General features: G+C 51.7%; 1 protein-coding gene across 3 annotated transcripts; it reads left to right on the top strand.

The window, feature by feature from the left end:
• The first annotated feature begins 943 nt into the window (after positions 1 to 943).
• Positions 944 to 21,043, top strand: WDR45B (WD repeat domain 45B). Of its 3 annotated transcripts, none has more exons than XM_036910767.2 (10): positions 944 to 1,128; positions 3,367 to 3,441; positions 10,282 to 10,383; positions 13,376 to 13,463; positions 14,463 to 14,557; positions 16,783 to 16,973; positions 17,551 to 17,636; positions 18,567 to 18,668; positions 19,141 to 19,262; positions 19,681 to 21,043. In XM_036910767.2, exons 1-10 carry the CDS (start codon positions 1,062 to 1,064, stop codon positions 19,785 to 19,787), a joined length of 1,035 nt encoding a protein of 344 aa, XP_036766662.1. In that variant the 5' UTR covers positions 944 to 1,061; the 3' UTR covers positions 19,788 to 21,043. The 3 variants fall into 3 exon arrangements, with proteins under 3 accessions (XP_036766662.1, XP_036766663.1, XP_036766664.1); XM_036910768.2 differs by lacking the exon at positions 944 to 1,128 and adding an exon at positions 7,057 to 7,140; XM_036910769.2 differs by lacking the exon at positions 944 to 1,128 and adding an exon at positions 7,060 to 7,140 and having other exon boundaries at positions 3,392 to 3,441.
• The last annotated feature ends 3,833 nt before the right edge of the window (positions 21,044 to 24,876 follow it).

Here is a 24,876-nt window from a genome sequence, read left to right as displayed (position 1 = left end):
AGCCCCAGAGGGACTGGAGTGAATATGGACAGAGCCCTTAAGGTGGCCCTCCGGTAAACCAAGGGAAAGGCTGAATCTCTTGCTTCCCCTGCGTGCCCCTGTCCTGACCGTACCCGGGCAAGTCAGGAGACCCTAGGGCACTGGGGTCTGGTTCTTAGTCTGGTCTGTGATTGCAACCTGGTGCCTGTCCCAAACCACAGGCCTGTGCAGGCCCGCCGGTCAGTGTGTCCCCCACAAATGGGAACCAAGCTATTCAACTGCTGGCTGGGAGTGTCGGCTGCTCCCAGTTCCGAGGGCAGGCTCGGGCAGATGCAGAAAGGTCTGCCCAGAGGGACGTCAGGTGGGCTGGGTGCCCCCCGGGCAGTGGGTGATAGGTCAGGGAACGGTGAGAGGGACCCCAGGACCGGCCACTCCTGCCTCCGTGGCTGCTAGAGTCAGAGCAGGGCCAGCCGCCATCTCCTGGGTGACATCACAGAGCTCCGTGCGGAGAGAAAACAGGCTGCGCCCTGGGGGCTGCGAGTCCCGAGATGCGGACTGTGTGCCCTGCAGGGTTTGCATGGGGCGACTCTATACATTAATTTCCTCATCCATCCGTTTGCTATTTTTGTGTACATTCTACTGCTATATGCTAACCCTTTAATGCATCGTTACTATTTTTACTTACATACTTAGTTACAAATAAGAAAAAGTCTTTTATGCTTAATTTATACGATTTCCGGCGGGCTCTGTCCTGGCTGCTCGTGAGGGCGAGCGGCGGCCTCCTTGTACCCCGTTCCTCCCGGGCGGGAGGCGCTGCGCTGCTCCTCGCGTCCCACGGGTGGTGCCGGGTCCCGAGCACAGGCCCCGCCCCCGGCACCCGGGCCCCGCCCCGCTCTCGGCGCTCCCTGAGCGCCTGGCCGTCCCCGGGTGGATGCGCTCGGCGCTCCGCGGCCCCTCCTGCGCGTGTCCACACGTCCGCCCCCTCGCTTCCGGCCGCGGCGGCTTCGGCCGGCCTGACGGGACCCGCGCCCGGCCTCCCCGGCGTGCGGCGCTGAGGGCGGCGGAGTTTCCGCGGCGGCGCCATGAACCTCCTGCCGTGTAACCCCCACGGCAACGGGCTGCTCTACGCCGGCTTCAACCAGGACCACGGTGAGTGCCCGAGCGCCCGGGACCCCGACAGGCCGGCCCTTCCGTGGCTCCCCGGAGACCCCCGATCGGCCGGGCTCCCCCGACTTCCCGGCCCCGGCCGCGCCTCCCCGAAGACCCCGGCTGGCCGGCCTCCCCCGGGCCCGCGCCCTGCCCGCCCGCCGCCGCTCCCACTCTCGAGGGCGCCGACCGAGGTCGGGGCGGGTCTCCCTTCCGGGACCCCCGGGCGGCGGCCGCCCCCACGCGAGCGAGGGTGAGGGGTCGCCCCCACGGCACATGTTCGGGAGCCCCGCTTCCTTCCGTCCGCGTCCGGGTCCCGCAGCGGCGAGCTGCAGTCGAGTTGAGAAGCTCTTGGGTCCCCGCAGACGCGGACGTGGGCTTCGTTGGCGGCCCCGCAGGCCTGGGCGCTCGTCGCCTTTTCTGTTGGTTTCGGTCAGAAAATGTCAGGGCACCAGCCCTCTGCCCAGGGTTTTCCCTTGCAGTCCGGTGGAATCCGCGTACTTCCGAGGCCTTGACCGTTACGTGCGCCTCTGGGGGAAGCGGCCGCTCCGTCCGGCCCCTCGGGCCCCGCTGCGGCGCGGGGCCGCTCCCGCAGCCCCTCAGGACGGCGGCTGACCGCAGGCCTTCTGCCCGGAGAGCCCCCACGTGGGCCTCGAAGTTCTGCCTGTGCAGAGCGCCGGGCGAGTGTAGAGCCTTCCGGACGCGCTGCCGGGCCTGTCCGGGTCGCCGGTGCTGCGGGACGGCGCCCCGGAGGGAAGGGTGGGCGGCGGGCAGGCCGGGAGCCGCGCGGGTCCTTGCGCAGAGCGACGGGGGCCTCGCGGAGACGCGTTTACGAAGAGAGAGAGGAACGTGGGGCGCCGGGCAGTGTGGCCGAACATCCCGGGTTTTGACTAGCAGAGGGCCAGTGGGTCTTAAGCGAGCTTCGGCGGTAACAGGGAGAAACTCCAGGATACCCGCACTGAGAGGTAGCTGGCTGCACAGAAAGGGGGAGCCGTGAGCACCTTGGGGTTCACAGTAGCAAGAAGTTCAGTGACTGAAAGCCGTTCAGAGCCAGACGGTTATTTACTCACCGTGCTTAATGCCACCCGAGGACTTCGCGTCAAGTTTCAGTGTAATAACTGAAGCTCATAATGATGCTATTTTAGGAACCAGTGTGCATTTTTATGAAGTTTTCATCAAAGATTACTTTTAAAAATACAGCTTTGGCCCCTAATGGATATATTTCAATTGTCTGAAAAATACCCTTGTAAAACCAGCTTGTTTCATTGTAACAAATTATGTACAAGTAAAGCTGATTGGCTGGAAGAGTGGGGTTCCAATTCAGAACCAGGAGAGTGGCATCTGAAGGGCCTCCCGCGTCAGCTCCCAAACCCGCTGGCCACACACGTCGTGCCAAAGAGTCGGCGGGTTTGGTGTTTCTTCTAGACCAAGCTTCAGGTGAGCCAGCGGTCGGGCCGGGCGGCCCCGGAGGCGAGCGTGGTCCTGGCTTGCGCGCACGGCAGACGGAGCCCAGGCCCGGGGCCATCTTGGGCTTGGGCGCTCTCCTTCCGTTCCTCAGGGCACCCTTAACTGGACCATCCACTTGGCCTGCGGCCTGGAGAGGGTGGCTGCGCTCAGGGTTCGAGGCGGTAGGGTATTCACAGGTGGGCGGGAGGTCATGGGGGACATCAAGGCTGCTTTCTGGAAGGCTGTCCTGTAGCACCCCTTTCCTGCCCCAGCGCCAGCCTTCTGGGATTGCCTGCTGTGTGGCTCTCCTCCAGGAGATGAGGACGTTCTCATTTGTCACCGTCTCCACAGGACTTGGTTCCTGACATAGTGCTTGAGAGATGTTCTGAATGGGGAGGCCAGTTGTGAGTGTCGCAGAGGGGCAGGTGTTGAGGGAAATGCGGTGGCTCATGGAAGGTGGCCAGTGAGCCCCCTTCACTGGAAGTAAGTGTTCAAGTGCAGCCCAATCCACGCGGAAAGGCCACCGAAGGGCCTGCAGTGGGAAGTTGGAATGAGTGACTCCAGAGACTCCTCTGCGTGTTAAACAACCAGAAGTGCCGTGCTGGATCGTGCACACTGGGTACTGACAGTCTGTGAGGAGAGCAGTTGGGGCATGTGTGGACATGTCTGTGCGGTCTGAGCGTCCGTAGGAGTCCTCAGGAAAGGCCACGTTCTCCAGACCCCTCATTTTGCCCCCATGGGCCCAGCCCTTAGCCAGGAACCAGTGAAGTGACTGACGTGTCTCTCTCACTTCAGGATGCTTTGCATGTGGGATGGAAAATGGATTCCGAGTCTATAACACCGATCCACTAAAAGAAAAGGAGAAACAAGGTAAGGAGTGACTGGTGCGTGGTTTCTGCCCTTCTCCAGCAGCCCTCAGAGTCTGGGTCATATCTTGCAGGTGGCAGGAGGGAGGCCGCAGGTTCTGAGAAGCAGGATTCACGGGTCTCTGTCAGCCCGGACTGAGCTGCCCTCTTTGAGCTCTTGGAGGCCGGGCTGCGGGCTGTGTGCAGCGGAGACTCCGTGGGTGCCGGCCCGACCCTGGTGTCTCCAGGGACTTACCAGCTTTGAAACGCCGGTCTCTTCCTGTGCCTTGGTTCCTTATGAGCTCTACTGGAGGGACAAGGTGCAACTGACTCAGGCCGTTGTCACTCTTCCTGTTGAATGTGAAGTTTTAGAGAATGCAGATGATTTACCAAGGTTAACGTGGTAAATGATCAACACTCAGAAAACACTATTTGAAGCAATAAGTTATAGTTGCTCTGTTACTTTATTTCAGTGTCGTAAGTTTCCACAAGCTGGAAGCAGGAATTCTGTTGGTGAAGTAACAATAAGTCATTTTCCCATTTGACAGGGAGACATTTTTTCAACTTGTTTTTACCTCTGACATATTTCTGTTAAGCTTGCGGTGTCTCCTGGTCTGTGGGAGGATCAAGCACTATCAGCAAGTGAACAAACTTCAGATAAATCACAGGAGTTGAGAAGCACCCTTCCTGTTGTTGTGGTTTTGGTTTTTATTCCATGTATAGCGTCTATGTTGTGAACTGTTTCTCATCTGTAAGAGGAGTTACTGCATCCTGGTTTCCACTAAACAGCCACTGTCCCTTTAATAGCAGATCCCCTACAGCAGGGATTCTCAGCATCTTTTTGGCAGTGGAGCCCAGTATCAAGTGAAATCACCCATGTGTGTGAAGCAGTAAGTGGTGCTTTCGTCTGGGAGCTTATTTTGTAAGCTGAGATCCGTGACTCTATTTGCTGAAGAAAGACAATGTAGCCCAATAGCTGGAGGGTTCAGACTTGACCCATGTTGTCTAGATCTGAATCTGGCTCTGCCCCATGACCAGGCTGCTGTGTAACTTTGAGCAACTTCTCAACTTCTTCTGGCCTAGTTTATTTATAAAATGAGGATGATGGCTGCCTACCTCCCAAAGTCATTGTAAAGATGAATGAGTTAGAATGCTGTAGTCAGGTTAGTGCCTGGCTGGCACGTTAAGTGCTCTGTAAGCCTATGCCTTCACGACTCGTACCTGTCGAACCACAGTATTACCCTCCACAGTGGGTCGGGGGGCAATAAGGGCACAGGTGTCCATGGGAGTCTCCTAGCCCATCAGTTTTCCATGTACCTGACTTCTAATTATTTTTTGGTTGCATAGTGAAATAAGACAAATCTTCCCTATACAGGTAAGTAGTTACAGAATATTGTGAAATAGCTTAACATACAAATTTCAGGATACTTTTCCCTTAAGTTGGCTGGGAAGCTGAGAGAAGATTACTGACATCTGTTTCAAAGTTGAATCATTAGCAGTGTAGTAACAACTGCTTCCTAATAAATGTTTAGAGTAGGTTCAGGATTTCTCATAAAAGTGAATTAGACAAGAAGCCTCTAGAACTTGTAAGTTCCAGAAAGGTCTGCTGGTGCCATGCCAAAGGCATTGCATTCATGTGCTCACCTGGGCTGCTGAGCTGCTCTGTGGGGCCAGCTTGTGATGAATTGGGAAAGGATTATGGCCAGCCTGTTTTTTAAGTCCACCTCTGAGCACTGGCAGGCTGCTCGGCTGTCACGTTCTGGCAGCACACAGCTGGCGGAAGACTTGGACCTGCTGCCTGTCACTGAGGCCCGCCTTCCCAAGTGAACAGGAGGTGCCTGCCTGACGGGGTCAGTCCCACATCTAGGCTCTCAGTCCTGATGTCCCCAGTGCAGTTGGCCCTGAGGCAGGACACTGCATGGCTGGCTGTGGGCAGAGCTCCTCTTCCAGGGCTGCCCACTGCTGCCTGGCTCTTGGAACTGGTGGTGCCAGGAAGCCGCTGTGGGAACCCCAGCCCTCCACTGGACTTCCCTCCGAGGTGTTGTAGGTCTCTCATCTGGTGCACACCTGGAGTGGGTTTGCTCTGCCACCAGCAGCCCTGCTCCACTCCGGGAAGTCTGGGCCCCCTGGGAGGGCTGCCTGGGATTGCATCATGCAGCCTGTCTGGTGTTCTCTTAGTGTCGCTGTGGGGTCCAACTCTAGGACTTGCAGTGCACAGCTAAGCACGTGCATACAGTAGAAGGTTTGAGAATGATACACTTGGACAAAATACTATATCCAGTCATTAGAAATACAAAGAACATGTTGAAAGTCCACTGTTAGTTTAGAAACACCTCTCCCATATGACAGGGGTGGCTGGTACTTGTGTAGGCCATGTTGGCAAGCTGGCCCAGTCTGCAAGGTTGGCAAGCAGGTCCCATCTTCAGAGCTGCCTGCCTTGCCCTCTGTGTGACTGGGGCTCACATGTGGGATGTTAGCAGCACATGGGGGAACTAGAGGGGACTCTGCGTGGCTTGGAGGGAGTGTGAGTGAGGGCTGCTGGGTCCTGAGCTCGCTTGCTCAGCTGTGGCAGTGGGGTGCCAGGTGTCAGGCTGCCCCGGGGCCTGGGGGAGCCATGGGGGATGAGACCCCGAGTGCCGACACATGGGTGGCTTGTCTGAGCGCCCAGTCCAGCATCACCTGGCTGACAGTCTGTAGGGGCCTTCTCCATGGCCCATAATCCTCGTTCTCATTTCACGGAAGGCCACCCTGGCATGTCAGTTGGAGGCAAGTGAGCTAATTGCTGGGTTGGGGCGGGGGGACAGTTACCATGTTAGCATGTGGTGTTGGTAAGGGTATGGAAAAGCACACCTGTTTCATGATCTTGATGGTACAAGTTTAAATTGGTAGAACTGTTTTGTTTGGCAAAATTTGTTCATTTTATATACACACATGTGTACACTGTTCGATCCAACAGTTGTACTTAAAGAAAGGAAAAAACATCAGATGCTTATATAAACATGTTACTTGCAGCACTGTTTCTAATAGTGGAAAATGGGAGGGGGGCCTAGATGACTCATCAGAACAGTGTTAACTTGGTTATCCCACATCCCATGGTGGTAACGCTTGTATGGCAAAAAGCCCAAGTCAGTCTGCCAATACGGATGGGTGAGAGGGCCGTGGCGTGTAGAAGGGAAGAGTTGGAGCATAGCACAGGCACGTGACTTCACCTGCATAGGAGCAGAGACCGAGTCTCTGTGCAGGAAGTGCACAGATACATGCACGGCACCATCAGGGGCTTCTACTCTATGCTTTTCTGTGTTGTTTCTCTAGTAATAATGCATCATTTTTATAGTGAGAAGCAATTAAGATATTTCCGGTAAAAGACACCTCGTGGAAATAAGGAAGAAAGTGACAGGGAGGCAGAGATGCAGAGGCAGGGAACTGGCCCAAGTCGCTAGGTTGGGGCTGCGGTGGTTGTCTTCCGCTCGAGTAAAAAGCACTTTGTTTTTTGAGCCTCTCTTAGTGGAATGGAGGTGATCTCAACGCTCAGATCCCCCCTCCCTTCATTTCCTTAGTGTCTCATTTTTGGAGGGAGGTTCTGTTGGCAGAGTCTGGATCTGCCTGTCAGGTACTTACTTGTACCTGTGGTTTTCCCCAGCAGAAGCTTCCTGGGGGCCTGTTTTCTGTCCTGTTGGATCTATTTCTGCAGTTAATTCTGCTGCACGACAGCCCTTCTAGTGGTGTGAGTACTGATGAGCATCCTTGGGTGCTTTCTGTCTTGTCTGTAACAAGTCCTGCCTGTTGTGTCCTCTGACCCCAGGAGCCCTCTCCGCTCAGCTTCAGGAGGCTGGGGTCAGACACTGCAATGCCACGGAAGGTACGCTGGGGTGGTGGCAGCGGGGTATGGGGGCGTGACTCTCCTGGCACTTAAGAGTCTCACCCTTGGCTTGCTTCTGCTCTCCCAGGAAAGGCCTTACAGGCCCCTTTCTCTGCCTCTTCAGGTGATGCTGAAAAATCTGCTTTTCCCTTTTTCTTTCCCAATTACAGCCCAGATCCCATAGCTGTTTACACTGGTGACTGTGTCTTAATTCTTAACTCTTAAATTTTTCTAACTTGATAATGATTTTATCAGTCAGCCGGAAACAGGCATCAAGGTAAAATGAAATATTTCTGATTTAGAAAGAATCTTAGAGAAACATTACATCCTGTATCATTTAAATTAAAACTTTAAAAAACCCAAAAAACTTTAAAACTAACCTAGTGGGATTTTAACAAAAATTTTTGGTGAATTTTTCACATGAAGTATCTGTTTTCAGTTTTTCATATCCTCGTCTAATTGGTTCTCTGTATCCATGTTCCACCTCAGAGGCACTGCAGCCTGCTGCCGTTTCTTCATTTTCTCTGTCAGCTCGGATCACATCTTGCTAAGGGAGCGTCTTGCTGCTTTCAAACTGTGGGAAGGCCTGGCACCTTGGCAGGTCCGGCACTGGTGATTCCGTCCCAGTGCCCACGTGGGGCTGTCTGTCGCAGTGCTGACACTCCCTCTTGACTGGACAGTACTTCAGAACATGTTGGTTGTCTCTTGACATAATTCACAGGTTGCTCTAAATAGATTTGATTTTAGAATTTACTGAGGAAATAAAATTAAAATCCTAACACCCCAGGGACAGAAATGTTCCTAAATGACAGCGTTCATTTGTTTTTGTTTTTTTTTAACAAAAACAATAATATGAAACTAACCAGCCCTTTTTTTAAGTGTTCGGTTCAGTATAGTCCCTTTGTTGTGAAACAGGCCTCCAGGTCACTTTTCACCTCACAGAACTGAAGCTCTGTCCCCATTAAACAGCAGCTCCCCCTCCCCGGACCCTGAGCCCCTGGTGACCCCTGCCTGACTGTCTTCATGGCTCTCCCTGCTCCAGGGGCTTCACTCAGGAGCACACACGATGGTCCTTTTGCGCCTGGCCGTTTCACTCGGCATGATTCCTCAGGTGCTCAGATTACAGACATGTCAGAATGCCTGCTCCTCAAGGCCAGACCATCCTGTACAGAACAGACAGACCCCTGTTCATCTCTCAGTGGATGTTTGGGTGGCCTCTACCTCTTGGCCATTCTTAAGATTGCTACTATAAACATGGGAGTGAAAATATCTCTTTGAGAACTTGCTTTGAATTCTTCTGAATTTATACCAAGAAACGGGATTGCTGGTGGTAGTTCTGTTTATAGTTTTTTGGGAACTACCAAACTGTTTTCAGTAGCAGCTGCACCAGTGGTTGCATAAGGTCCCTACTTCCCCACGTCCTTGCCCACACTTGCTGTCTTGTTTTCCAGAGAGCAGCCGTCCAAATGGTGAGGCGCTGTCTCCTGGCTCTGGTTGGTGCTTCCCTGAGCGATACTGAGCATCTTTTTATGTGCTCGTAGGACAACCATACGTCATCTTCGGAGGATTTCTGCATGGGTCCTTTGCCCATTTTTGGTCAGGTTATTGATTTGTATTTTCATCGCCTTTGTTGCATTTGTTGCCTGCGCTTTCGGCGTCTTATCCAGGTCACAGCATAGCTCAGTGTCCCACAGCTCTGGGCTTATGTTTTCTTGTGGGAGTTCTACTGTTCTGGATCTTAAGTGTAGGTCTTTAAGCCATTTTGAGTTAAGAGCATATATGGTGTAAGTTAAGGGTTGACTCTGTTCTTTCGCATGTGAATGTCCAGTATTCCTGGCAGCACCAGCTGAAGGGACCGGTCTTCCCCACTGAGTGGTCTGCACTGGCTTAGGAGCAGGTCACTGGGGGCTTTCCTAAGCTCTGGTCTGTTGCAGTCCATTCATCTTTTCAAGGGTGTTAAGCCTAACACTGAACCTTGGCCGTCAGTTAGTCTCCTGCAGCGCAGTGGGTGAGTTCCTGGGAAGCAGGGTGGTGGCCTTGTGCTGGGGGAGCTACCCTGCGCTGCCGGAAAGGAAGTCCTGGGCCTTTGCAGATCAGAGGCCACGCACCTGGCTGGGAGGAGCACAACTATTTACGGAATGAGCCACCGTCATCGACGGGATTTGGACCGCGGCCACACCCTGTTAAGGCCAGAATTACTTTGAAATAGCTTGTGTCGGTGGACTAGCAGCTGGTTTGGAAGAGAAGTTGTTTCTGTTGTGAATAATACTAAATATGTAGTCCTTCCCAGGGTCTCCCTAGGCCTTGCGTTTCAATTTCTCAGAGCGAGCTGAGGAACTTGGGGGTCCTTGTGTGTAGCTTTGCTGGGCGTAAGACAATTCTCAGTTTGACGACTAGTGTTCAGGGCTTTTGGCTCTTTGCTCGCCCTTGGCTGTGCCCTCGGAGCTGCCCATGGCCATTACAGACCAGAGCATGGGGCTGGGGAGGTGGTGCTGCTCTGGGACGTAGGCCCTCTGGGGTGGGGTCTGCCGCTCTGCTTGCCGGGGTTCCCACTGCCTTCTCTTCCTTCTTTCCTGGAAGACACCTGAAAGTCTACTGACACTTTCCTCCTAAGGTGATTGATGAACATTTTTGAGCATTTCAGCATTTCAGACTTCAGTGGAAGAGGTGTTTAAAATGCCAAAAAAGAAACTCAGCTTTTGCATTAAAGCATTTAGCATGCTTTCTCAGAGCGTCTAGATTTCACTACACCTTAAAATATGAATTTAGGTATTTCATGGCTTCTTAGGGTGCTGTGTGCTCAGCGTTTATGCGTGAGAAACAGGACACTGAGAGGAGTCGAAGCTCAGAGCTGATCGTTTTCCTGGCCAGTCACTGTCTCATTTCTGACAGGAGTTCACTATCAGTTGCTCCTTGCAAATCAAATGTTGAGTTTTACATTTCACCAACTCTTTTTTTTTTCAATTGTAAAATACACATCCTAACAACTTCTTAATATCATTTCAGAATTTCTGGAAGGAGGAGTTGGCCATGTTGAAATGTTATTTCGCTGCAACTACTTAGCATTAGTCGGAGGTGGAAAAAAGCCGAAATACCCTCCCAACAAAGGTAAAGTGACCAGGCGGTGACAGGCACACCTCACCTGGTGTCCTGAACCGCCCAGAGCTTGTGTGTCTGGGGCCCCATGTGGCCTCCCTGGCAGTCCTGTGAAACGGTGGGGCTGGCTGTGGGGAGAGAGGCACCCAAAGAGGGTCCCTAGTCTTCACTGCTCCCAGGAGAAGACGTGTGTGTGGCAGGGGCCTCGTTCCCATCAACACACAGAATGTGCTTTTCAGTCAGTGTTGGCCAAATAGGGGCAGTCATGCCTCTGGACCCCATTTTTTTCTGGGTGTAACCTACTGTAGGTTGGTGTAAATGTTACTTCATTTTAAAACAAGCTGTAGGGAGGTTATTTTTCCTATAGAGCCATTAATTCACAGAAACATTAATTTGGTTACCACAAAGAACAAAAACCAACTTGGCTGTAGGTTCAGGGATCTTTTTTGGGGTGTGTGTGAGTACAAAGAGATTGCAGTGTTGTTTTACACTGCAAAGTAAGAGAATAGAAAACTTTCCCAACCCTCCCCCATGTACTTCGTGCCTGTAACCTAGGTGTGGTTGGAGGAAGGGAAAGGAACCTGGGAAGGGAGGGTGGAACCCGGGAGGGGAGTGGCAGGGACAGATCCAGGTCCTGAATGCCAGGTAGGGTGTGGTCTGGAAAGCAGTGCCCAGTGTGTGACAGGAGAGACCCCAGAGGCTGGAGGCAGCCAGGGGAGCTGTGGTTCACAGGAAGGGGCAGAGAAGGAGGCTAGCGTGGCCACCAGGTCTCAGGCAAAGGAGAATGAGGCCTGAGAACAGTCCACTGGGCCTGGTGACCTGGGTGACCCTGGCAGTGACCCTCAGTGAAGGACAGTCGAGTTGGGGCCCAGTGGGAACAGGTTCCAGCGTATGTGGATGTGGGGGAGGAGATGGAGACCACTCTCTTTCCAAGTTTGGCTGGAAGGTAAGGAGGCCAGGGCTGGAGGTCTCCCTGGAGGAAGTGCAGATGAGGGGGTCTGGGGGTAGGTGTTCCAGGAGGTGCCCATGGCTGGGGGTGTGCTTCAGATCTGGGGGAGGTGGAAGGAGAGAGGAGCCCAGAGCCCAGGCCTGACACTAGAGCAAAGAGAGCTTCTGTGAGGGTGGGGCGGGGAAGGGCGGAGTTCTAGGTGACCCTGCACAGGCTCTGGGGCCGGCTCAGAGTTATCAGGGGAGCCGGAACAGAAAACGGAATCTGCCCTCAGGTGAGGGTTGTGCTGAGATATGGGCAGTACCCTCCAGCTTGTCCTGGAGGCTGAAGGGCAGAAAGCCTAAAAGGGCTGCTGATCACTGTGGCTACTGAGCAGTGCCTGTGGCTGTCAGTCCTGGAAGAGGCCACCCAGATGGAGGGACGTGGAAGCCTGGACATGGATGGGTTTAGCACCTGAGTGAGAATTATTTATCTGGGTTCCTTGGGGATGGGCAGTGGTCCTGTGCTGGATCAGCCCACTTGTCAAGAATTTTATTGGTCCTCGATGAAGAAAGGGAGGTGGGTAGCAGCCCCACGTGTGACTACTGGGAGAGGGACCCCCTTGGGGCTCTCAAGGGGGCAGTGGGACTGAATAATCACCTGTAATATCTTATCCTCAGTATTTTAAAGATAAAAATAATTTCCAAAAAATGAAAGAATCTTAAGAATTTTGTAGACAAAGCAATTTTCTAACAATTTTTAGTGAAATTTAAATTTACTTTTTTGTAGCATGCTAAAGGCAGTTAAAATAATCTTGGTCTATTTAAGCTTTTGCAAGATTAAAAACATTTCTTCAAGAATGCCAAAATTACTTCCCGACTTTACTCTTAATATTTTAATAATTACAAATTAAGATATGGGATGTTGAAATACACAGAATCCGGCATGTTTGGTTTGTGGAAACCAGCGTAGAATGGCTGGAGGAGACGGGTCATCACAGGGAAGCGCAGGGCAGAGTAGCAAAGCCTTTCCTGTGAGGCAGGGGCTCAGAGGACAGAGGCAGGGGGATTTCAGGATTACTTAATGTACCTTTTGCTGTCAGGAGCTGTATTAAAAGGCACACGTAAAGCTTCCGGCACTCTGCGGCACGGCAGCTTGCAGCCCTCGGGGACCATGGGGAGTCGGTGGTCACTGTGTGTTCTTGGAGTTTTCCCATTCCCAAAGGCTAGTAAGTTTGGTGCCTCTTGTAGGCTGGTATTAAATTATCTCGGTCTGAAATACAGGTCATTTAGTCCATTCTGGCCAGACTTCACCTGCATTTGCCCTCCAGGACTCATGCTGGTCATATGGCAGGATGTTCAGGGGAAACATCCGCTCCCTCCATCCTCGGTTGCCTTCCCGTGACCTGACAGCTGTGGGAACCTATTTTCCCTTACCCCCCACTGCTCACAGATAGCTTTTCAGGTAGAGAGGTGGACACTGCTGGACGCCACGCTCCCTGTGGTGCAGGTGGTACTCATCCCCAGGCGTCTGTGCTCTCTGGCCTGTGGGACGCAGGCTACTAACCCATCACGGCAAAGCACTGCAGTGTGAGCAGAACATGAGACAGAGGACATTTCTGAGCTTGAAGAAGAGTAAGAACAGAGTGGGATTGAGAAACCCCATTACAACTGAACCCTCTCTCTTCTCCACATCCAGGCCCGCCTGTGGCCCTTAAGCTCTTAGTGACTGTGGCCAGGCTTGCTGTTGCCTTGGCATGGTTAAGGGGAACCAAGGCAAGGAATTGGGAGGCATTTGCCTGAAAACCAGGGAGAGCTGGTGGAGAAGAGATTGAAGTGTACATGCTCACAGGATGGGGACTGGGTGCCTGGGGTCACCTGGGCCTGAGTGCTGAGGGGGCGGGGAGGGGTGGGCTGCCCAGGTTCCTGGAGGAGACCTGGGGGCAGGACAGTAGCTCCCAGAGGGACCGCGACCGCTCCGCCTGGTTGGGGTTGTGACGTAAGGGCCCTGCAGAGTGGCCCCGACCATGTGGCGCCAGCTCAATGGTGTGTTCATGAATTCTGTCTGGTATTTCAGTGATGATCTGGGATGACCTGAAGAAGAAGACTGTCATTGAAATAGAATTTTCTACAGAAGTGAAGGCAGTCAAATTGCGGCGGGACAGGTCAGTTTGCTATCTGCTTTTTATGAGTGAGAGGGTCGTGCTCTCTAAAATGAAATGCTTTCGGGTCGAGGGGGAAAAGTGCTCAGCAGAGCAATGTGACTGGTTCCTGACCCAGAGGACATAAGGGTTGTTCCTGTCACTGCAAGGAGGGCAGTGAGTTTTACTGGCTTCCAGGGATCATTTGGAAATGAGTCTGGTGGCACAGATGGCATAGGCCTGCCAGGTCCAGGCCCTCGGCCTTGCAGGAGCACTGTCCTCACCCAGCAGGGCATGGGGTTTGCACCTTGAATTGCCTCTGTCTTCGTCCCAGCTATGCCAAATGCTGCCTCTGTGAATGTTCTTAGTTTGAAATTAAAGGAAAATTCCAAAACTCCTTAGTGAGAAGGGGCCCCTTGAATCTCACCTGTTAAAAGTAGCAGGTTTCTCTCTCAGCCACAGCCTCCATGGTGTTCAGGAGAATATAGAAGTTCTTCCTAGTACACTGAGCAAAATAGAACAGAGCTTCATTAATTTGGGTTGTGGTTTGGTCTGATTTACATGGGGGCCTGTTACTCCTGCATTCTTAGGTAGGCCTGACACTTCAGTGTATTTAGGGGGACCCCTGGTAATGCAAATACTGGAGTCATATCAAGGGTCTTCCATTTTTTGACCTTTCTAAATTGTCAATTCATATCTAGAAGCAAATGGAAATGTAATTTCTACCCCATGTGCTCGCCTTGGTTTTTATTCTAGGTGAAATATTTGATGATAATGTCTCTTTAAAGCTCAGGAGGGTGCGTTCACCAGCCCCGACCCAAGCAAGAGGCACTTGTTCATGCCTGCTGGCAGCTCACGGTGGCCTGCTCTAAGACCTCACCTACAAGGGGCCCTGATTCTAGAAAGATCCTTTTGTATGTGGTGTTTTGAGTGTTTCTAAGTTTCAGACTAAGAACAGAAGTCACTAAATGTTTGAGTTTTGCTTTTGGGGAGAGTAATTCTGATCTTGTTTTTTCTTTCCAGAATTGTGGTGGTTTTAGACTCAATGATTAAGGTGTTTACATTCACACACAATCCGCATCAGTTGCATGTCTTTGAAACCTGCTATAACCCTAAAGGTGAGACATTCGCTTCCTTGTGTCTGGTCCATGTCGGGGCTGCAGACCTGCTCCAGGCGCCCTCTCCTCCGGGTGGGTGTTTTCCTGAGCCACCTTTGGGCTCTCCTGCATCCCAGCCTGCCGCTGCGATTCTCTCCCCAGTGGGAGACGGTTGCAGCGGGGCCTCAGCCACTTCCCAAAGCCCAGCCAGGGTCAGGAGCTCTCACGGAATCTTTTCATGGTGATTGTTGGTGTCTTGCCAATGGGCAGGTTCACTACGGATTCATCGAAACTAAAGATTGACAATGGAATGTTCTTGGGGTGAAAAGGCTTATACCCAACTTTATGCCCATGGTGGCAGGTCAATCACTAGAATCCCGACCACTCAGAGCGAGTCTGCATGCAGAAGCCGGTCTCTGCCTCTGGCCTCTCCGCCCGCACAGCCATCTCAGTGTCTATCCTTGGTGCTGCCACCACTCCAGCCTCTGCTCTCCTGCAGCCATGCAGCAGCCCAGTGCACTGGGCTGAGCTCTTTATATAGAGTCAGCAATAACGTGGTGCCCACATGTGGGTAGTGAGCAAGCTGACCAGGGCCACGTGAGAATACTGGCCACAGGAACCTTCACTTTATCCACAGTCAGCCATTCGGGAGCTCCACGGTGGGCTTTGGGATATGTGTTTTCTTAAGTTCTGAGGCACATTCTTCTCTTTTTCTTCTGGAGACCAACTGTGTGATTCATTATATCATCTTAATTTAAAGTTTTCTGTTTTTTCTCGATTTTTTTAGGTATAATTTACATAAAAATCACTCTTAATAGATTTATGTTAGTCACTATAAATAGTTGTGAAACTACCACCAGTCAAGACAGAAGTCCCGCTAACCCAGTTTTCTCAGGCAGTGGCCTCTCCCACCTGACCTTAAAGTTTTGCCTTTTTAGATGTGTTTTGTATGTTTCTTGGATTCCTCTGTGTGTTCTGTGTGTATGTTTTACTGCTGATATCCCATAGTACGGGGAGGCCCCGGTTGTTCATCCACAGCAGCGCTCTCTTCAGCTGCTGTGCATAGAAGCTGCTCTCTGAATGGCCACATACAAGTCTTTGCATGGATTTTTTTCATGTCTCAGGTAAATATTGAGCAGTACAGTTGCTGGGTCATAATTAATTACATGTCTAGCTTTCTAAAGTACTAACAGAACGTTTCCCAAAGCAGCTGTAGCTTCTTGCATTTCCATCAGTGATTAGAGAGAGTTCCGGTCAGCACCTGGTATTTCTGTGTCTTTTTAGCATTTGCCATTATAGTAGTGACATAGCTGTATCTCCCTGTGGGTTGTGCTTGTGTTTCTCTGTGGACTCGTGACAGTGAGTGTCCTGGCACGTGCTATTGCCATTCACGTCTGTTCTTCCACGGCGTGCAGCAGTTGGTTTTGAAATCGTTGCTTGTCTCCTTGCTGAGTTGGAAGGGCTCTTCACTGTTCCAGGTTAAGCCCTGCGTGCTCTTAGGTGTTTTCCCTCAGGCTTTCTGCGTTTAGGCTGGAAGTTATACCTGTGACCCATTTCAAGGCAAGTTCTGTGTATGGCGTGAGGCATAGGCAGGTTTTTTTTTCTACATGGGTATCCCGTTTCGAGTATCATTTATTGAAAAGACTTTTTTTCTGCATTGAATTACCAGACTTTTCTGTACTCTTTTCCAATAATCTCTTTCTGTCCTTATGCCACCATTACACTGTCTTTATTTCTGGAGCTTTAAAATCATTCTTGAAATCAGGTACCGCAAGCCCTCCAGCCCTGCGTGGCTACCCTGGGGCCTTGGCTGTCCCTGTCACTTCGGCAGGGAAGCGACTTCAGCCACCCTCCAGCTGTCCGACCCGTGGTTTTCCTCTGCACTGCTGTGGCGTCTCACACATCTGTTGTTTATTCCAAAGTATTTTGTGTCTTTTATTTGTTATTAGTAGAGTGGTTTTCCTTTTTCTGTTTTGCATTCTTAGTGGCTGGCACCACGGAGGGTGGACATTTGATAGTTTATTAAGCACGTTCCCAGTTATGAGGCAGTCTCATGGGAGGTGGCTTTGCTAGGTCTGAATAACCTCTACAATGAAAAGATACTGTGATTCTAATATAAATGGAAACCCATGAACAATTCTTTTTTTTTTCTCTTACAACATGTTGGGGTAGAGGATAGGCTGGGTGTGGGAAGCAGAGGCTGAAAACAGCCAAATGTCCCTGATGGTTCTCTGCCCCGTTTTTAGGCCTCTGTGTCCTGTGCCCCAATAGCAACAACGCCCTCCTGGCCTTCCCGGGCACCCACACGGGCCATGTGCAGCTTGTGGACCTGGCCAGCACTGAGAAGCCTCCCGTGGACATTCCTGCCCATGAGGGCGTCCTGAGCTGCATTGCTCTCAATCTGCAGGGAACCAGAATTGCAACCGCATCTGAAAAAGTAAGCGCGTCCCCCTCGTTGAAGCCATGTACCTCCCCGAGCCGCCCTCCTGCCCCTCAGGACTGCGCGGGCTCCATAGACACCGGCCCCAGGGCATTCTGACTCCAGAGATCCTCGGCCATCCGTCCCTCGGGAAATGAACCGTGGTTGACATGATCCAAAAGTCACTTTATTTGCTCACCCGTCATCTTCCATGCAGCAGAGTCACAGTGTCACTCCTGAGAGGCCACGGGAGTCATGATTAAGATGCTCTTCTCTGGAGCCAGAGCCATGGCACCCGAGTGCTGGGCCGGCTGGGGCCTGGCATCCTCTCGGGCATCTGCCAAGGGCCAAGTGCACAGGGCTCGTCCCCTGGAGCCCCAGGTCTCCCTCACCCTTTCTGCCTCTTCGTGGGGCTCTTAGACTAAAGAGCCACCAGCCCATTCTGAGGTGTGACAGAGGGAAATGTTGAGTTTTAGATGATGTGGGTGAGTTTGGGAAAGAGTCATATAGGCTAATGGGTTTTGAATATGAATCATTTCAAAAAACTGAAAAGTTGTGAATCTTTGATAATGAAACACTTCACTGTTTTCCAAAGGGGACCCTTATAAGAATATTTGATACTTCATCAGGGCATTTAATCCAGGAACTGCGAAGAGGCTCTCAAGCAGCTAATATTTACTGGTAAGCGGGCATCATCTCACCCTGCAGAAGGCCGTGCTTCGGGGCGGCTGCTCTGAAATGGGCCCTGTGTGATCTGGAGGGAGAGTAAAGACCCCTCCATCCATTGAGGTTTCAGGTCCCAGGGGATCAGGTTCAGTGCTCCATTTTATTAACTTTTAATTTTTTTGTGTGGAAATCCACACAGAAATAGTGTAGTTAACCGCCACCAGCCCGTCACCCTGCCTCAGCGTGCATCCATACTCGCCAGGTCCATGTCATCTCTGCCCTGCCCCTCCAGCTTACTTCCTGGGGCATGTTAAGGCAAACATGTGAGGCCCGTCAGCGCCTCTGTAGTTGCTCAGCTTCCTTGGAGAGACCCGCCTGCCTTCCCTGCCATGCTGCCACCGTGTCTGCAGCATCTTCAGCCCCGAGTGCTAAACCTGCTTGGGCAGGGTTTCGTTCTCTGCACCTGTGGCCTTGCACATGTTGGGCAGCATTTGGGTCCGCGTACTTAAAAATGTAATTAACGTAGGAATGGAGGGACCATGCCTGTGGCCTTTCTCCTGTCTGGCTGCTGTTGGGCCCCTCCGTCACAGCAGGTGCCTGCCCCAGGGCATGCTCACCTCTGGAGGGGCAGCCTGTGCTTCTGGAATGTTGGGGAGTGGGGCATTTTCTTGCCTGACTAGCATGTCGGGGCGGCTAGAGGGTCCATCTACAAGGGTCCTACAGAGGCCCCATCCCTCTCCTAGGCACCCAGCTGTGTCGGTACACCAAGAGGGAGCCTGCTGTAGCTATCAGCCTATTAAAAGAGAGGGTGGTCCTTACAGTTGCCTGGAATTCAAAAGGCCGAGGGCCACGGGTAGAGGTCAGCTTGCACTGTGTGTGGCTGTGGTCGGGGCTGGGCTCCTCCGAGTCCACACAGCACCCAAGCTTCATCTGGTCTCTCTGCAGCATTAACTTCAATCAGGATGCCTCCCTCATCTGCGTGTCCAGTGACCACGGCACAGTGCACATTTTTGCTGCCGAAGATCCGAAAAGGAATAAACAGTCTAGGTAGGCTTCCAAAAGCTGGGAGGGCTGCTTCACAGTGGGCAGGTCAGTGCTAAGTCACAGTCAGGGTTGCTTTCATCGGTGTTCATCAGGTTTCTGGAAAATCAGTGCAGGTTATTTGCTACTGAAACAGTAGCATCATTACTTCTCTGTCGCTAGCACCCGACATGTCTAGCGAGGGTCCAGATGCTTTCTGGTGATTTAGAGTGTGGGCCTGAGCTCTGACGCCTGCCCTTGTGTTTGCTGTGCTCAGAAAATCAATACAGTGCCGTAGACACCTGCACCTCTGCTGGTACGGACAGCTGCTGGGTTTAACGTAAAGCCATTTGTAAGGGCTCAGTTGTTTTCATGTGAGAAATAAAAAACTATAAGCAAAAGTAGAATTTAAGTCATCAAGGCTGAGTCTGTGTCCAAGGGCTGTATCTAACTTGGTCATTTGAGAGTAACTCCTTTCTTCTCCTCCTTGTCCCCATAGTTTGGCGTCAGCCAGTTTCCTTCCAAAATACTTCAGTTCCAAGTGGAGTTTTTCCAAGTTTCAGGTTCCCTCAGGCTCTCCGTGTGTCTGTGCCTTTGGAACAGAGCCAAATGCTGTTATTGGTAAGTGGTCCTTCCACTGAGAACTGCCCCGCCCGCACCCCCAGGTGTAGTCAGCGTAGAACCAGCTCTGCTGGCTGCCCTGCCTTCTCCCGGGGGCACAGCACGTCCCACTCAGAGTCTGCACAGCCACTTGGGGGGTATCAGCACCCTGCCCTCTGGGTTCCCAGGAAACAGTGGGGGAAGATCATTTAGTTTGGGAACTGGTGACCAAGGAGGGTGTTCCCATCGCCACCCCTGGAACAGTTGAGGTTGCTGGCCACACGTGTCCGGCCAGGAAGGGGAGCCCCTTAGCGTCCACAGCCACTCTGAGGAGCTTCTCAGTGCTCCAAGAGGCCGCTCCCAGCTCAGCTCGGTGAGGTCTGCTTGATTTAACGCTGGGGCAAGAAATGGTGAGTAAAACGGTCTCCTTCTGTCCCAGCGATTTGTGCAGACGGCAGCTACTACAAATTCCTATTCAACCCCAAGGGGGAGTGCATCCGGGACGTCTACGCGCAGTTTCTAGAAATGACCGATGACAAGCTGTGACTCTTCACCAAGAGTGCAATCCACGCCCATGCCGATGGCTCCCCGAGGCACTGAGTGTGCCCTTCAAGCCTCTGGGGCTGGTGTTGGCACCCTTGGGCTTCGTGGGTGATGGGCTGGAGGGACTGCCCGGGGGACCTTGGTCTCAAAGCCATTATGTGGTTGTCTGTTTTCCTAAGCAAGTCTCCATTTCCAGTATTAAAGAGTCATCATTAAGGCACCCTAGACACTCAGGTGGCTCTGGGCCACTTGTGCCCGAGTGCCAGCTGTCCCTTTAGTTCAACTGTGACGCTATAGTGGTTTCTCTGCATCTGACCTCTGCTGCTGGGGGCTCTGTACACACCTGGGAACCAGGTTGGGAAAAAGATGGACAAATTGAAGTTGTCCTTGGCAGCAGATACCATAATTTTCACTGAGTCTGTAATGGGGCAAATGCGTAAATGCTAGTTGTTAGCTTATAGCCAGATTAAGTAGAATTATACCAGCAGCTTGCCTTAGAAAAGGAGAAAGGAGTTCCTTCTCCCATCTGAGCACGAAGAAGAGACAGCAGAGTTAGAGAATAGGGAGGCATTCCCTTGCGCGTCACCCGAAGCCCAGGGCTTTGGCCGTGCGTGAGCATGTGCCGTGTCTGCTGCAGCTGCTGAGCCCAGGCAGGTGCAGGCCCGCCCCGTGTTACCAGCTGTGGTTGAGACTGAGTTTCCCTGTATCTGTAAGGGAGACAGTAACACACAGACTTTGAAAGGTAGTCAGGTACTCATGGGAGAAAGTGCCACTTAAGGATATGAAAGGAAACTTTCGACATCCCAGTGAAGTGGTGCCCGGAGCAGGAGGCCTTCGCCCACCACCTTTATAATCCCTCTCCCACTGTCTTTTTCTCGCCTCTCATTTATAAGAATAGCTGCACACTACTAACATTGGAGAATGAAAGGCACATAACATGTTTCTAACATTTGGTAACTACAATAGGTTATGGGCTCTATATTGTTAGTACTACTTGAGGTATATGTTTAATTTTCTTAAATTCCCTTTACAGAAACTTAATTTCCTGGTTTGGTTTCAGGTTGCAAACATTAAAATTGCAGCAGCAAGTTCTGTTTTGCCAGTTCTCTTACTGTTGTGTAATCAGCTGACTTTGTATGTGGATTTCAGTCCAAAGTATGCATGTTACTTTTATGTGTGTTAATCATGAAATTTAATTTTGCACACTTCTTTGTAATGTTTCTTTTAAATAAAAGTGACTAATTTTGTTGTACTCTTTACCCATCAAGGGAAAGAATTATTGTGACAAAACCAAGCCCGTTTTACATAGTCAGGTGGGACTGTAGGCCGCAGGAAGGCCCCACGTGCGTCCATGTGCCTGAACCGTGGGAGCCAAGACTGCAGGAGGCCCCATCCCCGAGCGTGCAGGGGGGGGCCCGGCGCTCTAGGCCCCGCCTGGGGAGCCAGGGTTGAAGAGTAATGCTCATTAGTGGTTTCATCATCTCTGTCGGGCAAGCTGTGCCCACTCACCAGGTGAGTTGGGTCCCTTTTGGGGCAATGCCTGTGTGGTGTCAGGCTGCCTCTGGCACTCGAGGTACAGCCTCCTTTACAAATTGACAGAACGACATCCCGGGTGATACGCGAGGGGGCTCCCACCAGGAACAGGAGTTGCAGCAGAGGCGGTCTGTGGGGTCAGCTGCTGAGCTACACCATCCCATGCCACTGGGGGCTCTGTGTCCCCATGGGATTTCCCCTCAACAGTGAAGACACCACCCATTGTGGAAATGCCCAGAGGGGCTCATGGGCTGAGTGGTTGCGCACTGCTGTGCTCCAGCCTGTGCTCAGCGCCTTCTTTACTTGCCTGAGCAGCACTGGGAAGAGTGGAGTCCCTGGCACAAGTGGGCATCAGGCAAACCCGTTACAGTCACTTGGGCAGAGCAGCAGAGGGCCTTGCTGGCTGCTAGCAGATGATCTAAAGCTTGATGTAGAGAAAGGGGGTTGCTCTAAGCCAGGCCACCACCTCTGACTCCTCGTTTAGCTTGAGTCCTGCTGGCCCTTGAATGTGGTGTCAAAGGCTGTCTCCTGATGGCTGGTGGCTTTTATGTATTTAATCATGACATTTTAACCACAGCTGATACACAGGAGTGGGTCTGCACCTGCCTGGTGGTTGGACTGGTGAGCACTAGCGCTTGGGTCTTCCACTGAGTGTCAGTTTGGCTGCCTGGCAGCTGAGGGTTATCTGCCTCTCCTCCCCACCCTGCAGCCTGCCCCACCCCCCGGTTGTCTGTCCCACTGGTCCCGTAGCACCAGTACCTTTTTGAGGGTGTGCACCTGCTCAGGAGCCCAGGCCCACAACGCCTTAGGGGATGCCAGATGGGAGCCCGCCGCCTCCCTCCCAGCAGCCCAGCTGTGAGCTTAGGTGACCCCCCAGGGTCTCTGTGTTTGCATTTTCTGATTACAAACCCAGCTTCCAGGCACCACAGGTGATTTCCCAAAACTTGGTCCTTAACCTCTTTGCAGGTCTTCCTGCCAGAACCCCTGGACTGATCACAGTGCTCTGGGACGTGTGTTGACTCTGCCCCTTGAGATGGACTGGAAGGTGGTTTGATCAGACAGCAAAATGGTCATCGTGAAACAGGAGGCCCCATACAGAAGAGCACACGGCTGGAAGGAAAACGGTCTGGCCACTCCTGGAAAGCCCGGGCCCGCCGGGATGGAGTTTCTCCCAGCAGCATTAGAGGGCCTGTTCTGTAACTTGAAAACTCGTGAACATGTAGGACAGACTTTAATCCACTACCCAGAGATGCATGTTCATTTTCTGCTGTTGTGAACATTTTGAAGTCCTGTGCATACGTGTAAACACACTGGTGTGGCTGCCGTGTTTGTCACCCATCGACTGGGACCAAGCTCTAAGGACAGGCCTTTTCATCTTTAATGGAGAAAAAGGACCTCGCAAGTTTCTAGTCAGTTGTACATTTTGGAATTCCTTCCCTGGCCACCAGTCATTCATTTGTAAATAGCTTATTCATGTCTGCCTATTTTTCTGTTGCTGTATTCTGTCTTTTATTGTAAGAACTCCTTGTATAACCACCCTTTGTCATTTTTTCCACTTGGTGTTTATTTCAGTTTGAAGGTTTTTATTTAGCTGTATAAGTATCTTGAATTTTCATGTAAACCATCAACTGTCTACCATCCCAATTTTTTTCTTTATGGTTTCTGGTATTTCCTGGTTGCAACAAAACAGCATTTTTTGTTGGGTGCTATTTATGGGTTTTGTTTTCACAGTTCACTCTGATTGGAAGTGATTTCAAACCTGCAGTGAGATGAGGGTCTGGCTTGCTTCCACTCAGGCACAGGGTGACCCTGATCAGCTGTGCGTCTTACCGCCCTGGGGGCCCTGTCTGTGCTGGTGTCTCCTCCTGGTTAGCATGTTCACATTCTCAGAAGTGAGTTCTGTTATGTTTCTCTTCAGAGTTTAAGTTTGACCACGTGCAACCCACTGTGCCTGCTCAGTCTCCCTGTGGGCAAGTAGAATGGCCTTGCTGTGGGGTCTGTGCTGCTGGGATGAATGTGGTTTTTCTGCATCTCTTGAGACATTCATGTTGTGTATCTTTTACTGTTAATGTGGTGAACCCCACTTATTTCTGAAAGTTCAACCAACTTTGCGATCCTGCGATAAGCTCCTCCGGACTTGGTCATGGTGCGCTCTATCTCAGCTGTTCAGTTATTGCTGAATTTCACTTGCTGATATTTAAGGGTTTTGGGTGTGTATAGAGATACTCACTTGTAATTTAATTATAATGTCGTCCTGTAATTTAATTATAATGTCATTGCCACAGTTTGGTACTATCAATGTTAGCTTAATAATTTTGTGGTTTGGGCTCTAATTTAAAAACTATTTACATAAGGCAAATATGTAACAGCCACCAAAATGCAGACACACAGTGGGTTTTAGCAGAAGCACCAGCAGACTGGGGAGGGAGGCAGCACCCAGTGAAAGGTGTCTTCATCGCTCTGTCCAAGGGAGACCCAGCACCTGCTGAAGCTGACTGCACCTAGACGTTTCCTCTGACAGCCCACCAGACGCTTCATCATTGTTTAGGTTTCTCACACTGCCAGAGCTGTAATGACAGTGAGATTAAAGCTGGGGTGTGTGAGCTGATGGGGACTGAGCGCCTCAGAGCCTCCTGTGGTGCAGGTGAGGGCAGTCCAGGGTCTGGCTGGATACTACAGAGGAGAGCTGACCGTGAGAGCACACGTGTGACCTGGACAGTAAAGGCACTTTCTCCTGCTCCAGTACCTCCCGAAGGGCTGCAGTGTGTCCGAGTCCAGCTGACAGCTCTTTGCTGAGAAGGGCTGCCCCTTTGGTGCCTGCTGCACACAGCCATGAGCTTGCACTATCTTACTATACTCAGGTGATCCAGGTAGCCTTACCCTGGAAGCGGAAGAGCCACCAGTTAGGCAGCTCACTGTGAATACAAGAATACATGTGCTTTGTAAGTTGAGACCAAGCTACTTTTCTAATCCTAAGGAAAGAACTGCCTACTGTTACTCCATTTAAAGACTTCATGCTAAACATGCTGCTGCACTTTGAAGGTCAGTATATGTGCCCCAGAAGATGTTATTTAGAGCTTTCCAAAAACAGTCCCCAAGGGAGGAGTGGACTGTCGGCACCGGCAGCCTTGATGCATCACAGAGACCGTCGGAAGCACCCAGAGCCAGGAGAGCTGCGGCTCCAGGGTGGTGACGGGCAGAGGTGAGGCCTTCGTCACGGTGGTGCTAGCACTCGATTGTCTGGGCAGGGGACTCCGAAGGAGACGTGGCCACATGAGAGTTTGAACAGAGCCCTGCTCTAGGCTCTTCGGGATCCATGTGAGATGCTGCTTCGAGGAGCTTTCGGCTATGAGTAGGATGGGTTTAGATGCTCAGAAAACATGGGTGGCAGGCCACTTCTTCCTGAGTGTTTCACAGTCTCAAAGTGCCTGCTTGAGGCACACCTGCAGTGGCTGTGGGGCCTGGTGTCAGTGTGTGAGCTGAAGTGCCCGCTGGCCTGCCAGAGACAGTGGCAAGGGATGCTGTGCGCATAAGCAAGCTTTTTAGCATGATGTAGTCC

The sequence above is a fragment of the Manis pentadactyla genome, chromosome 4 (assembly GCF_030020395.1).
Source record: "Manis pentadactyla isolate mManPen7 chromosome 4, mManPen7.hap1, whole genome shotgun sequence".
In the NCBI taxonomy this organism is placed as follows: domain Eukaryota; kingdom Metazoa; phylum Chordata; class Mammalia; order Pholidota; family Manidae; genus Manis; species Manis pentadactyla.
This window is presented reverse-complemented; position numbering and strand designations above follow the sequence as displayed.

Excerpts from the sequence above, each read along its gene's own strand:
- WDR45B (XM_036910767.2), top strand. The coding sequence starts at position 1,062 with ATGAACCTCCTGCCGTGTAACCCCCACGGCAACGGGCTGCTCTACGCC. Across the intron at positions 3,442-10,281 it reads AAAAGAAAAGGAGAAACAAG|AATTTCTGGAAGGAGGAGTT; the intron begins GTAAGGAGTGAC and ends ATATCATTTCAG. Across the intron at positions 19,263-19,680 it reads AGAGCCAAATGCTGTTATTG|CGATTTGTGCAGACGGCAGC; the intron begins GTAAGTGGTCCT and ends CTTCTGTCCCAG.